This window comes from Thalassophryne amazonica, chromosome 10, assembly GCF_902500255.1.
Source record: "Thalassophryne amazonica chromosome 10, fThaAma1.1, whole genome shotgun sequence".
Lineage (NCBI taxonomy): Eukaryota > Metazoa > Chordata > Actinopteri > Batrachoidiformes > Batrachoididae > Thalassophryne > Thalassophryne amazonica.
In genome coordinates, this window is record NC_047112.1 from 63,522,201 (window position 1) to 63,539,492 (window position 17,292).

At 42.0% G+C, this 17,292-nt stretch overlaps 1 protein-coding gene across 1 annotated transcript in view; it reads left to right on the forward strand.

Annotated features, from left to right (window-relative positions):
* Positions 1-17,292, forward strand: part of LOC117518877 (serine/threonine-protein kinase Nek7-like) — a 268,541-nt gene that overhangs the window by 199,205 nt on the left and 52,044 nt on the right. Inside the window, 1 exon segment of the mRNA XM_034180120.1 lies at positions 8,323-8,417. Within this exon segment, the coding sequence (XP_034036011.1) occupies positions 8,323-8,417 (95 nt within the window).

The window sequence follows — 17,292 nt, forward strand, 5'->3', positions numbered from 1 at the left end:
TCAGAACTGCTGAATACATTTTGTAAATTAACTTTTTTTTTTCTTTAAATTTATTACACTGATCAGCAAGATTTATCTTCTATGGATTTTTTTCAACAGATTTTGGGTATTTTGGGGGCAGTGAATCTGAATTTGGTGTTAATTTTTGCCAATCCCATCACGTTTTTGAGATATGAAAACATTTCTCGTATCAAGCATTGAAGCAAAAGCTGCAGTTTCACATACCTCTTCGGCGCCATAAACGGTATTACGGCTCTCATTTTGCAAACCTGGTTTAAAACTATGCTTTTGAAGCTGCTTATGGCATGATTAGTGGTGTCTAACTCATGAGTGAATGAGCAACTTTTGTGTAATCCATCAATAAGGAACATGCAAATTGTAAAAAAAAGTGATATGATAGAAGAAATCTGAGCCCGGATTCAGTTCTCAAATCAGTTCTCAAAGTCCATGCAAGTAATTATTTTTTGTTTGTGGACAGGTGTTATCATAGGGATATGTTTTTGCAGTTTAATTGCAAGTAATGATGCAGAGCGGTATTTGGATTTCCTGAATAACAAATGTCAGTTTTCAAACCTTTATTGTCAACATACAAATAAAATTCAAACAATTCTGTGCAGTCAAATCAATAAATGGATTTAAGACTCCTCAGATTTTGGAATTTAATGGCACATTCAATAAGAAGTGTGCAAGTGTTTGATTCTTTGTACTGAATAGCGCGTCACATCCTATGCACCATCACCCTGCTTAGCAGAATATACACTGCTGTCATAGCCATTCACAATAATGAGAATCAATCCCAACGTGACTTTCAATTTATTTCTATGAATAAGTAATGTGCCCTTAATTTAGCATGGTGAATGAGCCTGAGCTTTACAGCCTGTTTTTATGCAACTATTAGCATAACAGAGGCTGATTCTTTTTAATCAACTAATAATGAATGTTAGGGGAGCTTGTTCAGACTGCACCATGAGACCTCACGGCATTCTCTTTTGCACACATACACCACATACACAAACAGTACCAACCTGATGACCAATTAAAATGACAATCCCCAGTTCTCTGTTTATTCTCTCCTTGTACACAAGTCTTTCTCGTTCCTCTCTTCCTTCCTCTGCCTGATTTTCAGAATGACAGGTAACACTTCATTATCTCAAATCATATATTTAAGATAAAAGCACGTTTTCTCAACTCACTTAGGTCTGTATCCAAATTATAAGTGCTAGCTTTCATTTCAGTTTGCACAAACTTCAAATCTTATAGACCCCTCTGTAATAGATTTATTAATTGTAATTGCACTAGTTGGGTTTCTACCAACCTGTACAGAGTAGCTCTGGAGGAGTTTGTGTTTATCTGCACATGTAAATACTGTGAATGAATTTACAATCAAAACTTTTTTTCTGTTTTCCAACAAGTACGTTTTTCTCCTGAGCTCCTTGTAATTGAGAGGTATACTTATCTATCTAGTTTACTTTAATGGTTTGAACTTAGTATAAATTCAACAACTAAAGAACTATTTGTTCTCTGTGTAAACTTTTTTTTTCTTGCTTTATTTGCTGCTACTTCTAAGTCCAGATTTGGTCATCAGAGGCAGTGGGCATAGAAGACTTAACATTATTACTCACTACTCATCTTCAACCCCTTGTCCGGGGTTGGGTCGCGGGGGCAACAGCTTCAGCAGGGGACCCCAGTCTTCCCTTTCCTGGGACATATTGACCACGTCTGACTGGAGGATCCCAACGCGTTCCCAGGCCAGTGTGGAGATATAATGTCCTGGGTCTTCCCTGGGGTCTCCTCCAAGATGGGCATCCCTGGAACACCTCCCTAAGGATGTGCCCAGGGGTCATCCTTACCAGATGCCCGAACCACCTCAGCTGGCTCCTTTCAACGCGGAGGCTCTACTCCAAGCTCCCCATGGATGACTGAGCTTCTCACCCTATCTCTAAGGAAGACACCAGCCACCATCTGAAGGAAGTCCATTTCAGCTCCTTGTACCCGTGATATAGTTCTTTTGGGCCATTTCAGCCCCTTGTACCTGCGATATAGTTCTTTCAGGCATGACCCAACCCTCATGACCATAGGTCAGAGTAGGAATGAAGACTGACCAGTAGCTCGAGAGCTTCACCTTTTGGCTCAGCACCCTTGTCATCATAACAGTACAGCAGAGCGAATGCAACAGCATCCCTGCTGCGCCGATTCTCCGGCCAGTCTCATGCTCCATCGTCTCCTCACTCATGAACAAGACCCCAAGGTACTTGAGCTCCTTCACTTGGGGCAAGACCGCATTCTTCTCGGAGTAGGCAATCCATCGGTTTCCTGCTGAGAACCATGGCCTCACATTTAGACAGTGGCGTGCCGTGGGGTTTCAGTCAGGGCCTTCAGTAAATGTCAAAAACGCACGTTGTGCAGGACAGCCCAATGACTACGCTTCACACCATGCAACACACTAGGCATCCAACAATATGCAAATAAATAAAATGCACCACGTAAGGCAACTATGCATCCCAATGAGTATATCAATCAATTATTAATCAATATATCAATGCACAATTTGCCAACATACACGAGTCACTACCCACATAATTGAACAGCCACTAATACAATGCAGCAAAACTTTTCCATGTGCCCCAATTAAGATCAACGTCAATCAATAGGCTCAAAGAGCACATGTGAACACTTAAAAGAAAAACTTGTCATTGTAGCCTATATGAGAATGTAATAGAAAAGTAACACTCACCCATTACTTGTAAATAAAATCCATGCGTCTGTCATTTTTTTTTCAAAGCGTTCAATAACGGTGTGGTGCAGGTGTCCTTGCTGCTTATACTGGCTGAGGAGTTCCTTCTCAATTAACAGACATGCCATTTTTTTTTCAAAGCGTTCAATAACGGTGTGGTGCAGGTGTCCTTGCTGCTTATACTGGCTGAGGAGTTCCTTCTCAATTAACAGACATGCCAAAGAAGAGAGTCTTTCTTCTCCAGTTGTGTTCCTTGCATATGTTTTTATGCGTTTGAGGGCTGAGAACGAACGCTGCACAGACGCAGTAGACACTGGAATGGTCAGGATCAGACATGCAAGCGCATACAGTTCTGTCATACTGTCCAAAAGGCGCGTCCTCTTCAGAAATGTCAGGAGGTCACTGATATTTCTGCCGTGAAAGTTTGACATGTTGTACATGACTTTGAGCTCAGCTTTCAGTCTATTCAGATCCCCAAATGAGGACCATAACTGTTTGTCAAACTTTGGAGCTCTGCCTTGGGAAATGTCTGCTTAAATGCGTTAAACCGCTCCGCATCCAAACGTCCAGCAAACCTCATTTTATTGTGATCTTCAAATCTGGTCTTGATTTGTGTGAGAATGTTATCAATCATGGCCAAGTGAAGCTGTCTGTAGTGTGCCGTACGCATCAGGCTTCCCACAGGGCGTGCTCAGCGTGGTCTCCTAAAATATGTTGCTGAATTTTACTTTCTCTCTCTCGCAACACTTTGGCAAAATTGATCCATTCTGGCCAGACTCAAATGAATGTCCAAAGTTTTGTTTTGTAAAATGCCAAACACATCTGTGATGTCAAAAATCCCAATGAAGACAAAAAGAAAAAAAAAAAAAAAACTTTTTAACTGTGACAAGTGTCCTGATGTACAGTGAACTGTTTCTTGATCAAAATCCTGAGCGTGATCAAGGGTGTGCTAAAAAACATCAAGCTCCGCTCTCTTATCGTGGACACACCAGCCTGCTGCTGAATTTGCACCTCACCTGTGCCACGCATAGCGATGGGTATTGATAAGATTTATCTATCGATACCATTATCGATTCTGCTTATCGATCCGATTCCTTATCGATTCCCTTATCAATACCTCTTGTGAATTTTCAGTGTACCAAAAGTAGGCGTTTACAGGTTTTCTATGTCAACAACATTTATTGAGTCTTAAAGTAAATAAATGTGAAATTGGTCAGTGGATCCTTAAACTCTGGACATAAATAAACTCTACATGGTGGATCGTTATCTCTGAACATAAATAGAAAAATAGAAATAAACAAAATCTGTAGTTTTTGTCAAAAGCATTTCCTTTCAGACATTATTGGCATGAATGTCTTTCCATACATATGGTCTGAGCTCTTGCAGCTGGCTGTGCTGCACATCAGGATGTAATTAATAAAGAATGCAGGACGTCTCATTTTGGGAGGAAAAAAACATTTTAGTCGATTGTCGTTTATTGTCTGTATTACAGCATTTGGAAAGAGGTGTCATTTTATTTAAAGCGGCAATTCGTTTTCAAGTTATTAATGCCGATCGGACTCTGTCTTGGCAGAGAACCATGCACCATTTGGAGCTGTGCCAATGGAAAGGGAGGACGATTCACGTTTCTTGACTACAAGAGTCCCAGTCAAGAGTCCCCAAAGTGACTCACGATTGACATATTTTAATGACTTTGAAAGGGGTTAAAAAGTGGACTTGCCGCTTCTGAAGAGCAGTGAATCAAAGAACCAAGGAGCCAGCGGATCAAAGCATTGCTTCATTGGTTCACGCTTCAACGTGGAGTCATGCTACAGAAGCGGTTGATTACAGACCCACTGTAGGGTCTGCAATCAGTGTAGAGAAATGATCATTTTCCTGACACCCTCAAAAACAATAGCCGCTCTGAAGGGCCGATAAGGGAATTGTTAAGCAAAAAGACCATTGATATCGGTGGATCAAATCATTTCTTAACAATACCCGAAAAGAACCGGTTCTTGATACCAAACCCTAGCCACGCGCGGTAGCTGTCTTTCGCAAAACTCATCCAGTAGTTTAGTACGTTTTGGACAGCGTGTAAAGAATGCGGACAATCCACCGAGATTTGCAAAAAATATTTTGTATTCTTTGATTTTTGATATTCCCTGAGACATGACCAGATTTAATGTGTGTAATGCACGAAGAGAGCCTGGAAAACTGCGTCATTTACGTGTGCCTGCACTCTATTTAGCTAGCTTTTAGCCACTGATAGCACTTGTAGTTACAGTCTTTAAAATTCCTTACAAAGTTCGTACTGGCCTGCTGAATCCAGGTTTGGTGTGGGGTTTCCATTTTTAATTATCTCTTTCTTATCCATGAAAGAAAGCCTTGAAAAAGGCAATTTTAGTTGATCAGCAATAAGGTCAACCAAAGTTGAGAAAGCAGATGGCTGCCATTATTATTATTTTTTTTTAAATCAAGTTTGCATGCAGCATCCTGGGAAAATACAAGGGGGAATCTCTTGGCACCCAGCAGGGCCAGGGGGAGGTACTGTCATTGTATGTCAAATTTTGTTTGCTGACAGTTCTGTCGGTCATGCCAGCTGTCACTCATATGTGTGGCCTTTCAACAAAAGGGCAGCTGAATCAGTGCAGCAGGTCCTGAGGAGGAACAGCTTGACAGGTTTGTTCAAGGCACCTTTTAAAGTAGGAAATTACAGATAAGCCTCAACAATAACAATATAAGCAACTCAATTGTAGATTACACAAATAAATTACAAACTAAATAGTTTATTGAGACATTTTGCACTTTTTCTTTTTTCATTTTCCAGGGCTAGCAGAGAAGGTCCTGCTGGCCCTGACGGCCCACCACTGGATTTAGAGGTGCTGGTCCTCATCACACTCGATCCAGTGAGTGTTGGAGGTCACAGGCCGATGAAGCCAACAGGACCACATCATCTGCAAAAAGCAGTGATGAGACCCTGAGCCCACCAAACTGGAAACCCGCCAACTATGCCTTGATATCCTGTCCATGAATATCACAAACAGGATTGGTGACAAGACACACCTCTTGTGGAGGGCAAACCCCCACTGGAAATGAGTCCAACTTACTGCCAAGCACACAAACACACATCACATGTAGACTGGATGGACATACTCCCAGGAACCCTCCAGGATCCTTGTGAGAGTGAAGAGCTAGTCGGTTGTTCCACAACTAGAACGGAACCCACATTGTTCCTCTTCAGTCAGAGATTTGACTGTCGGCTGAACCCTCCTTTCCAGTACCCTGGAGTAGACTTTACCAGACCAGACTTTACCACAGCTCCCCGCTGCAGCTTCCATTGCTGAAGTGGCAGCGGAGGTATGAGTTGAAGATCTGTCAGACAGTGGGGCTCCTCCAGACAAGCCCAGTTCACCCGCACTATCCGTTTGGGCTTACAAGGTTTGTGCAAAGTCCTCCCCCACCCTCTGATCTAACACCCCACCCCCCGGTATTCAGTTGAAAGCTCTGCCCCTCTCTTCACCTGAGTGTCCAGAACATGTGGCCTCAGATTAGATGATATGATCACAAAGTTGACCTTCGGCCTAGGGTGCTCTGGTACCATGTGCACTTATGACCATCCTTATGTTCAAACATGGTGTTCTTTATGGACAGTCCATGACTACCACAGAAGTCCAATAACAACCGGCCATTCTGATTTAGATTGGGGATGCTTTTCCTCCTGATCACACCTCTGCAGGTGTGTCTTTGTCATTACTCACGTGTGCGTTGAAGTTCCCCAGCAGAACAACGGAGTCACCCACCGGAGTCCCATACAGGACTCCATTCAGGGACTCCAAGAAGGCTGTATATTCCAAACTGCTGTTTGGTGCATATGTATAAACAACAGTCAGAGTTCCCCCCACCACCCGAAGGTGCAGGGAGGCGACCGTCTCATCTACTGGAGTAAACTCCAACGTAGCGGCACTTAGCCGGGGACTTGTGAATATCCCTACACCCACCCAGTGCCACTGGTCCTTGACTTTCTCTGCTACTCATGGGACCGCGCACCCAAAACCAGCGTTTCCCCCTGTTGGTGGTGAGCCCATAGGGTGGAGATGGAAGGTCCACATTGCCTTCGCAATGTGGCAAGGCCAGCTACCAGGTGCTCGCTGATGGGCTCCAAATCCAGGCCTGGCTCCAGACGGGGGCCCCAGGCTTCTTCCAGGCCGAGTCACATTTTCACTGCCTCGTTTTGTCATGGTGTCTTGTGAACCATTCTTAGTCTGACCCCTTGCCTGAGACCAATTTGAAAGAAATGATTATTACAGCATTTATAGTTTGATCCTCTGGCAGTGTAATTTTGGGCCTGTCTTACTAACATCTTCATTAATCTATCAAGTTCCGTATTCAGATTTTCCACCCCAGTGATTAACTATCTGTCAGGTAAACACAAATTCAAGGGTCATTGTTCACCATGCAGATCAGAGCATAGTAGTGAGAATATGACATGAAACATACAAAAGTTTAGACAACATAGCAAAACTGCCACACAGCCTCCTGTAGTTTGGGTTTGATGTAATTATATTTTGGTTTGTTTCGGAGTCATGAGCTTCATGTTGTGATAACATTTCTGACAGTTTTTCCCCTTCTCACATAACTTTTAATCTCTCACAGGGTTTATCTGAAACATGTGGGAACAGACTTCTCCAGATATCCTACTTGATGAAATATGATGTGGAAATGACAAATCTCTGCTGTTGGGTCAAGAGTTTAATTGTAAACAGTTGCATGTTAAAAAAAATAGAGACTTCACACTGTAGTGCAGCTCAGTAGTCCCAACAACTGCTGCCTCACTTGAAATTCCTCTTTGTAATCTTCCTTCGTGGCCTGTACTCTGCTTATTGTTGTCACATTTGTCTAATCAAGAACACCACTGCCACATTTTCAGATTTCTGTCTGTTGTCATGTCTTGTTCAAGAGCAGGACCAGTTCCTAGCTAAAATGCATGTGTGAAATGGGCTTAAGTGTCTATATCCAATCAGGTGAAGGTCTGATTCTTTGGAGCTCTGCCAGTCACCAAGGTAGTTTGGGAATCTTGTTTCAAAACCACAACACCAGAAATAGGCAAACGTTTAAGCCTTAGTCTCGGCTCTCTGTTTGTTTTCTCTGACTACTGTTTCAGATCATTGCAGTCTCACTAATCAAAGCTAATTTATTAATATTTTGCAAGTGCATTTGTCTGTTGTACATGTGTATGCAACATTGTGAATGCACAGTTGCATTGCTTGTGCATGATGGTATCTGGCCCTATTCAGTCTAATTTTACTTAACAAAGGGACTACTCTTGCAGCCTTCCACTAGTCTTTTTTTTTCTTAACAGTACCTGCAATATGGTGAGTATTCTAACTATTGAGTGTGTCACATAATGAAAATACACCTCCATCTGTCATCTACCTACCTCTTCCATGTGAGCTGTGTCAATGATGTTATGGATACGGGAAAAGCGTGGGTTTGTGATGCAAAATACCAATGCTCACTCTCATTATCCTGTTCTCCCTTTCTGTTCTGCCTTTCTGTCCTTTATCTCTGTCCTGTGCCTTCTTACACACTCATCTCCCTCTGTGTTCCAGTGGGTACTCCTTACTACATGTCACCAGAGAGGATACATGAAAATGGATACAACTTCAAATCTGACATCTGGTCGCTAGGATGCCTGCTGTATGAGGTAAACCATGGGAATCTGCACACACTGTCACCTTGCAGCTGGCTGTACAAGTGACGTGAGAGCACATTCACACAGACACACAGGCAAATATATTCCCAGTCCTGGTTACAATATATCAGTTTTTAAAAATGCATATATCGCCATCACTACTTTTGTGCATGGTTGCACTGCATTTCATAGCCATAATATACAAACTGTCACAGTACAAACATATCAGATTGGCTTTCTTCTAAAGGTTACTCTGCATGTGTCTGTTTTATCCTTTTCTGTGACCTGACTAAGCTGAAGTTCTTTAGAGTGGAAACCTGTTGAACATTGAAAAGCTGGCGGGTGAAGTGAACTGACATTGCCATGTGTTTTGGATAAAGGCCGCCCAGTGACACTGACTAGTCTGATTTGTCAATTAAAGTATTTGGAACAAAACGCCACAGGATTTTATTGTAGACCACACTAAGAGAAGACAAGCTCAGGAGGAGCACAGAGGAAATTAGAAGCAGCACATTAGGCATTGACATGGAATGATAGTACAGTAGTTAGTCAGATATTGCGCTGTGCAAACCTCAGTTTGTATTTCAAACTCACAAACATTTTTTTTGTAACCACCACACCAGTCATATTGTGGTGACCATTTCCTATAACTGTTGTTTCAAGACAACAGAACGCAGAAAACATACAGCAATTCATAACAAGAAAGCTGCAACTGAGAATAGCTCATTTTGCACTTTGGCAGAATAGTAAAAATGAATACAGAACAGAGTGATAAAATTCCCAGAGAACAGTGTGTCAAGTCTGTTTATGTCAGTGCAGGTTCTCAGTCATCTAGACATTCTATACCTAGAAGTTTACTCTCAACCGGTATTTGGACTTCTTCATTTTTTCTAAGGCTTTTTGCCACTTATTCAAGTGGCTTCTTCTGTTTAAAAAAACTCCCAGATAGTCTGTGTATTGATAACAATTGAGGAGATGATGTTGAGCGGGCTTGATGTAGCCATGATGTAGATCAGAGTAGACAAAGACAGCTTGATGAATTGGGAGTAGGGGGTGATTTGGGCAAGTTAATAGTTGGTATTACCATTTCAGTATCATCAATTAAATTTGTTTTGCTTCCTTCTTAGTTGGAGATTTGTTTATTCAGTTAACACTGCCCAAAATTGGAGTTTCATGTAGCATTCAAGATTCAAGAATCCTGAATAAATGGTAAAATCTTAAAATTTGGCATACCATTAAGAGGAAGCCATTGGTTTGAGGCTAAAATTGTGTTAATTTGGTTAAATTTTATTATTCTTAGAACTCTAGTAGCTTTCTCAACCAAATTGTGTTAATTTGGCTAAATGTTATTATTCTTAGAACTCTAACAGCTTTCTAAACCATTTGAAGACATCTAGTTCTAGTGTGTGCCAAACCCAAGAATCTTGAATAAATGGTAAAATCTTAAAATTTGGCATAACATTAACAGGAAGCCATTGGTATGAGGCTAAAAGTGTGTTAATTTGGTAAAACCTTATTATTCTTAGAACTCTAGCAGCTTTCTAAACCATTTGAAGACATCTAGTTCTCGTGTGTGCCAATAGCAAAAATAAGGCAGTACTCAATTCCCATTTAAACTAAGACATAAACTAATGTCTCTGCACCAGCCAGTGACAGAGTAGGCAGAATATTTGCTTTTCTGCAAGTGAAAAAAGGCATTCTTGGTGATCTCTTTATTAATCAAAGGACCTCACTGTTTTGACCACCAACTCTTTGAATTCAGAAATAGGAAGTTACTTGACATTTTTTCACAGATGCCAGAAAATTCCATAAATGAGATAATTAATGGGCTTGTAAATGTGTCATTATCACAGTAGTGAAAATAATAAAGGACTTACAACAGAGTCCTGTTGTACCCCATATTTCACTGCAGCGAAATTGTCACCCTGTGACAGGATACGCTTGATTTTTATTTTTTATTTTTTTAGTATTGTATTGGCAGATGTCCAAATTCAGGGAACAGATCGGAAGTGAAAAAATGTGGATCGGTGCATCCCTAGTCACAGGCCCACCACTTTGACCACTTGACCATCACCTCACCGGCTAAGGGGTGTATACTGTGCATGAGTGCAACTGGACCATGCCCAAGGCAACCTCTGCAAGTTGTGCTAGACATGGAGCACTCAAACTAGTCAAATGTGCTGGACTTTGGGGGTCAGACATGATCAGGCATGGTACAGAGTGCATAGTGTGAGTAGTACCCCTTTAATCTGCATTGTCCCAGTCCATCCAGTTTTAAATGGGTACCAGCCTTGGCTGGCGAAGTAACCTGCCATGGAGTAGTGATAAGCACCAGCCTGATTGGCTTCAGGGCCTGTGTAGAACTTACTACGTCTTCTATAATTAGTCAACAATCCAGGATCAAGGCCAGGTTGTTTATTTTTTAAGAGGACGTTTAATCACAGTGGGTTAAAATCAAGCAGGAACAATGCGTCATGAACAGCAGGATATGGTATTTAACATATTGCATCCAAATGATGGTCTCAGTTCTTGAAACAGTTTAGTTAGCAGTGGGTCAGAGAGACAAGTGGTTTTAGCATCCTTCATAATTTTTTCATATCATGCAAGTTACTGTCCAATTTTGTATGCAGTGCTTTCTTCTCACAAACCAAATCTTGCAGTAGTTTTACTATGAGATTAACCTGCCTGAAGTAAACTGAGACTTTTTTTTAATTGTGGTGGCCAAGTGGTTAGTGCACTTGGTTTCATTGCAGAAAGTTCCCGGTTCATTTATTTTTTATTTAACCTTTATTTAACCAGGTTAGTCCTATTGAGATCGAGATCTCTTTTGCAAGGGAGACCTGGACAGTTATAAAGTTTCCAATTCACCTAACCTGCATGTCTTTAAGTGGCGGAGGAAACCGGAGCACCCAGAGGAAACCCACACAAACACAGGGACAACATGCATACACCACACAGAAAGGCCACAGGTGGGAATCGAGCCCATGTCCTTCTTGCTGTGAGACAACAGTGCTAACCCCTGCCACATTTCTCCGTGTAATGTGGCGTTACCTCAGGAAGGGGCAACCAGTGTAAAACTTGTGCAGATCCACTTTGGATCTGTTGTGGCGACCCCGAATGAAAACAAGGGAGCAGCCAAAGGAATTCACTTACTTTTTATCACTAAGCCCTTGAGAAAGGTCCTTAAATGGCATATCACACTCCAGTCAACACTATCTTTAAAAAAAAATTGTACTGGATTATGAATCATTGCTTCCAAGTCTTTAACTTGTGTGAGTCCTGATGTAGCTGTTAAAATTAAAGATAGCTAACTTTAGAAACCACTTAAGATTTAACCTGAGATGCAAACCAAACAATGTTATTCCCAAATGCATGAAGCAAAAGGCACTAGAAGCAGGTCACACAGCAGAAAAGATCCAGCACAATTACCTTAGGAGGATTTTGGGTCTTAGAATTAGAAGGCTTCATTTTAAAATATTAGACCTCCAAAATAATCTTGATAGTCTTCACAAAAGGTTAGAAACCTTAGTGGGGGAAGAGGCCCATAATAAGATCGCAAAGTTCATAGTTAAAATTCAAATGGCTGAGCATTTAAAAAGTAAGGAGTGGCAAATCAGGAAGCTTCACAACCTTTTAGTGCAGAAAAGGCGTACTTTCAGTGGGACTAGTTATAAAGATACACCCAGACAAATTAGTGACAACAGGGAAAATTGGGTAAAGAATCTGTCCGACAGGGTTCTTACACAGACAGAAAAGGATGTGCTCGCTAAAGGACTAAATTTCTCATTGACCCCTAAACATATACCGACAGTAGATTACATCACTGCAGTAGAGTCAGCCATTAAACATAACAGTTTGTCAGAGTCAGAAGCTGTGGACCTCCGACTAAGAGTCATAGCAGTGCTTAACAGTGCTAAGCCTCCTCCGTCCAACATCACAGGAGAAGAACAGAAAGCTTTGTCAGCACTGCAGAGGACCAAAGCATCCTTATCCTGCCAGCAGATAAAGGCAGATGCACGGTGGTCCTGAACACATCAGAATACGAGGCCAAGATCAACAACTTGCTCAGTGATTCCAGTACATACGAACGTCTGAAGAGAGACCCCACGAGCGGCTGTAAGAAGAAAGTCATTAGCTACCTCCAAAACCTGGAGAAAGAGGGACTCATCGACAGGCAGACATACTACAGACTGTACCCTGGGGACGCCACTCCATGCATCTATGGACTGCCCAAAATCCACAAACAGGACGTGCCACGCAGGCCTATTGTATGTAGCACAGATTCCATCACATACAATTTGGCCAAGCACCTCAAGTGGATTTTGGCTCCTCTAGTGGGTAACTCAGACCACCATGTGGAGAACACACAAGATTTTGTGAACAAGATCAAGGACCTGCAGCTCTAGGCAAATGAAACTATGGTGTCATTTGATGTGACATCGTTGTTCACCTGCATCCCCACCGCTGAGGCCATCTCAGCGGTGAGGCAGAGACTGCTGGAGGATGTGTCTCTACTTGAAAGGACCAAACTCACACCAGACCACATCTGCCAACTCTTGGAGATCTCTCTTAACACCACGTATTTCCTGTTTAGGGGGAATTACTACAGGCAGATCCATGGTTGTGCGATGGGGTCTCCGGTATCCCCCATTGTGGCCAATCTGTACATGGAGCGAGTGGAGAAGACAGCCTTGACGTCTTTCACAGGCATCTCTCCCAGTCACTGGTTCAGATATGTCGATGACACATGGGTTAAAATCAAGCAGCAGGAGGTTGAGGACTTTACAGAACACATCAACTCGGTGGATTCCAATATCAAGTTCACATGTGAGGATGCCAGAAACAACCATTTAGCCTTCTTGGACTGTGATGTTACAATTGCAGAGAACGGGCAGCTCCAGACAGGGGTTTACAGAAAACCCACTCACACTGACCAATATCTGCACTTTGGCTCAAACCACCCCCTTGAACACAAGCTCGGGGTGATCAGGACTCTTCAACACAGAGCCCTACAGGTGCCCACAACTGCAGAGGGAAGGGCTAAAGAACAACTACTGTTAAAATTTGATTAGCCATACAAGCATCTGAAAACTGCACACAGATTCAAAGCTATTTTTAGCCATAAAAGTGATGTAACCTCAGGTGCTGAGCATGGGCTGTCTGAAGGTCACTTCACCACTTACATCAGTACACTCAGTCAGTCGGGGTTATTTTTGGCTCCAAGTGTAATTAGTGAATAACCCCCGTGTGTCTGATGATTGGCGGACCTTAATGCTGGATTCTATGGTCGCAAATTGAGTTTTACTGTAAAATCCAGCATTAATGTTCGCAAATCATCAGACACAAGGGGATTATTCACATTCCAATCCAATTCCATCGTTTGCATAGTTTATTTTTCTGTAAGTAATTCTACCTGGATCCGTGTTTTCAGCGAAAGACCGCTTCACCCCTGAGGGCTACATCTAAGCCCACATAATATAGTTCAAAAAACTGTTACACAGATCATAGTTTTAGGGAAATTGTGACCAGGTTTCTGTGGGGAAGAGTAGGTCAATGTGTTGATCAATTATTGTATCGTTTGCTGGGGGGGACTTGGAGGAGAGAGATCTGGTGTTTGGTAGACCACATTTGACTGTTTTGGTCTGTGGTGCAGTTGAAGGTGCTATATTATTTTTCCTTCAGTTAGTTCAGTTCAGTTCTCGGTAGTGTTATCTCAAAGGATGCATCTGTTGCCAAGGACCTAGACAGTCGCCTTGCCAAGGCCAGCAGTTCTTTTGGTCGACTCTCAAAGAAAGTCTGGCAGAATCATGCACTGCGCCTTTCCACAAAAGTGCAGGTCTACAGAGCCATTGTGGTCCCTACCCTCCTGTATGGAGCTGAAACCTGGGTTCTGTATCGCCAGCAGATCAGATTACTGGAACGCTTTCATCAGCGTTGTCTCCGAAACATGGTAGGAGGTGTTGAGTAAGACTCGTGATGGTTAGAGGAATAAAAATGAAATGTGTCAAGTTGAGAAAGCATATACCATAAGAACAGTACTGGAAGGTTGAGAATGCAAAGGCAGTAGGCACTGCAGGTGCTAAGAGAGAAAGTTTTGAGCTTTGAGAAGATCAGAACAATAAAAGAGTAGATGGTAAGAAAAAATAGAAGAGCTATAGATTGCTGGAGGAGAAGGCGGTATGCAGTTGGGGAGTCAGGTCAAAGTGAGCCTAGCAATCAGCCTGTGGTTGTAAAGACTTTACAATCTCATTGTTACTAGAGCGGTGCATGCCACACCTTGGATATTCTTTTGAAAACTAGACTCGAGCTTTCCACTTGTTGGTAAGAGGGCTCCACAGTGTATTTGCAATACCAGGAAACTTACCTCTGTCTCACTGTTCTCTCTTCCATTCATCTGTGCTCTACCTCTCCACCTACTGCATTCTTCCTTTTTACTCATTTAAAGTTCAGACATAAGGAATTTCCACAGAAATCCACACATAATCCCTTTGGTTCTCATTGATTTCAATGTGAAGGTGGTACTGGCCACGGAGTCTGTTTCCTTATGTGTGAAACTGCTTCATTTGAGACAGTCTGAATTTTCATTCTTGTGCCCAGGGGTTGGGTTGGGATCCAAAGGGTTAGTCCATCAATACCTGGTCATTGTATCTGCGTCTGTCTTCATTTCTCATGCTGTTTGATCCCTTTTCTCCCTGTGTCCAACTTCATTACATCAGCTAACGCTCCAGTTTGCCCTTCACCCAAAACACGTATTCCGTATAGTCACAATGGTTTCTCTCTCTCTCTCTCTTTCTCTTTCTCTCTCTCTCTCTCTCTCTCTCTCTCTCTTTTGCTAACAAAATTCGCAGCCTACTGATACTAAATATAACTGTTGTACACATTTCATAATGACTTTTTTTTTCTCCCTCATGTGCTGACGTGCTTGTTTTGTCGTACCTGTCTGAATGTCAGGGGTCAACTGTGCTAAATCTATTTTATTGAGCTGTTTCTTTTATTTCACCAAGGACCGGCCAGCACTAAATACATAACTAAAAATGACTAAACATTTCTAGTTTCACAATAAAGGCCCAGCACTACCTTTAAATTAGATTTTTTTTTTTTTTTTTTTTTACGTGTACTGTAGTTCCAGGGCTTGACAATAAGGCAATTTATGCACTGGCCCACAGGGCCAGTAGAATTTGAACTTTACTGGCCCGGATGAAAATATCACTGGCCCATACTTTCACGCCCGCGCCGAACCGGGGGGTAACCGATATGGATTTTTTAAATCAACACTCAGACATTAGAATTGGGTTTCCTTAATGCAAAAACACTTGGAAACAAACACAATATTCTTTTACTACATGATAAAAACCTTAAAGTGAGTCAACTTTGAAAAAAATGTCAGTAGGTAACTGATAGGAATTTTTTCAACACTCAGACATTAATACAAAAATAAATTTATTTCTTGATCATTTACAAAATTAATATAAGTTAAATTTCATATACCAAGCTCCCTTGCTAATGTTGTCACCATGGGGTTTCCACAAGGTCATACTGATTAGACTTTTAAACTGGCGTATGAAATCATACCAGATGTCTACCAGGACTGGCCCTACAAGTAACACAGAAGACAACCGCGCTCTCCTTATCACACTCCAGCCATGGCCATCTTTTCTTACAGGAAGCTTGCCAAGTTTTCCTCACCCTTTTCTTCTCATATTCAGCATCAGCAGCCTTCCTCTTCTGTGCTTGTTTTGAGGGTGATAGCTGTTCTTTCCTTTGCTTCCCTGGTTTCTGCCCAAGGGCAGGAGGTTTCAAGAAATTCATAATATTCACTGCGCTCGATCTTGCTTAAGCGAAAATGATGCGTCGATGTTGAAGCGAAATTCACGCCACATCAGAAGATGCTCCTGCAGACGAAGTTCGTCTGCACTTCGGCAATGTTCCGAACATTGCGAAGTGGTGCAACATGTCCTGTCTCTGGTAGCAGCCTGTGAGCAGGACTTATGTCTCTTTTGTCCTTTATTTCACAATTATGACAAGAGTTTTGGAGGGAGCAGCAGCCCCACAGCAGCGGGAGCGGAGTTTCTTTCTTCTTTTTTTTTTATTGTTTACATGTGCGCGCGTGAACGGGACAGTTGGTCCTCAAACTAGGTCCCGCAGAGGCGGAAGGACCGCTGAAAACAGCCGTCATCCAGACGCAGCTCCTGCAGCAAATAATGATACTGCCTGAATTGGGAACGTCTCATGACTTTTGTCAGCTTTCCACAACAACTCGCTCCGTGTGATCAAGGTCCGTCATGTTAACTTGACTGACAACCGGAGCCGGCGAGCGGAATGGAAGCTCCTCCTATTTGATGACGCACTATATATGTGACTGTGATAGTATGTACAGGTATTATTATTATTATTATTATTATTATTATTTTTGCATTAATGTTAAGGTTTAGGCTAGCTGTATAAATTTTGGGATCGCAACTGATGTTTATGTCAATTCCATCTCTTTTCAGTTTTTATGTTTCCCCCCTTGCTTTTATGATTTATGACACTGTAATTATCTTGTTCCACACAAACAACATTTTTGAGTTCTCCCTAGTTCGAGCCATGATTTTGTTGTTACCATAGAGGGGCAGGACTTGCAGGTACAGTGAAAAATGACCCCACACTGACTAAAAATGTGAGCGGTGCTAAACAGCCAGAAAATGCTTGCAGTTCAGGAGAATAATGGGTGCTGGGAATAATGTCTTAAATTAGATTTTTGTGTGTGGTGGTGGTGGTGGTGGTGGTGGGGGGGGCTGCATCTGTGAAGAATCATCTTGAGATTAGATAGAATACTTTTTTTTTTTTTACATACTCATATTCAAATAGAGTAATGCTTATTAGAATGAGCACAGTTTTTCTGCCC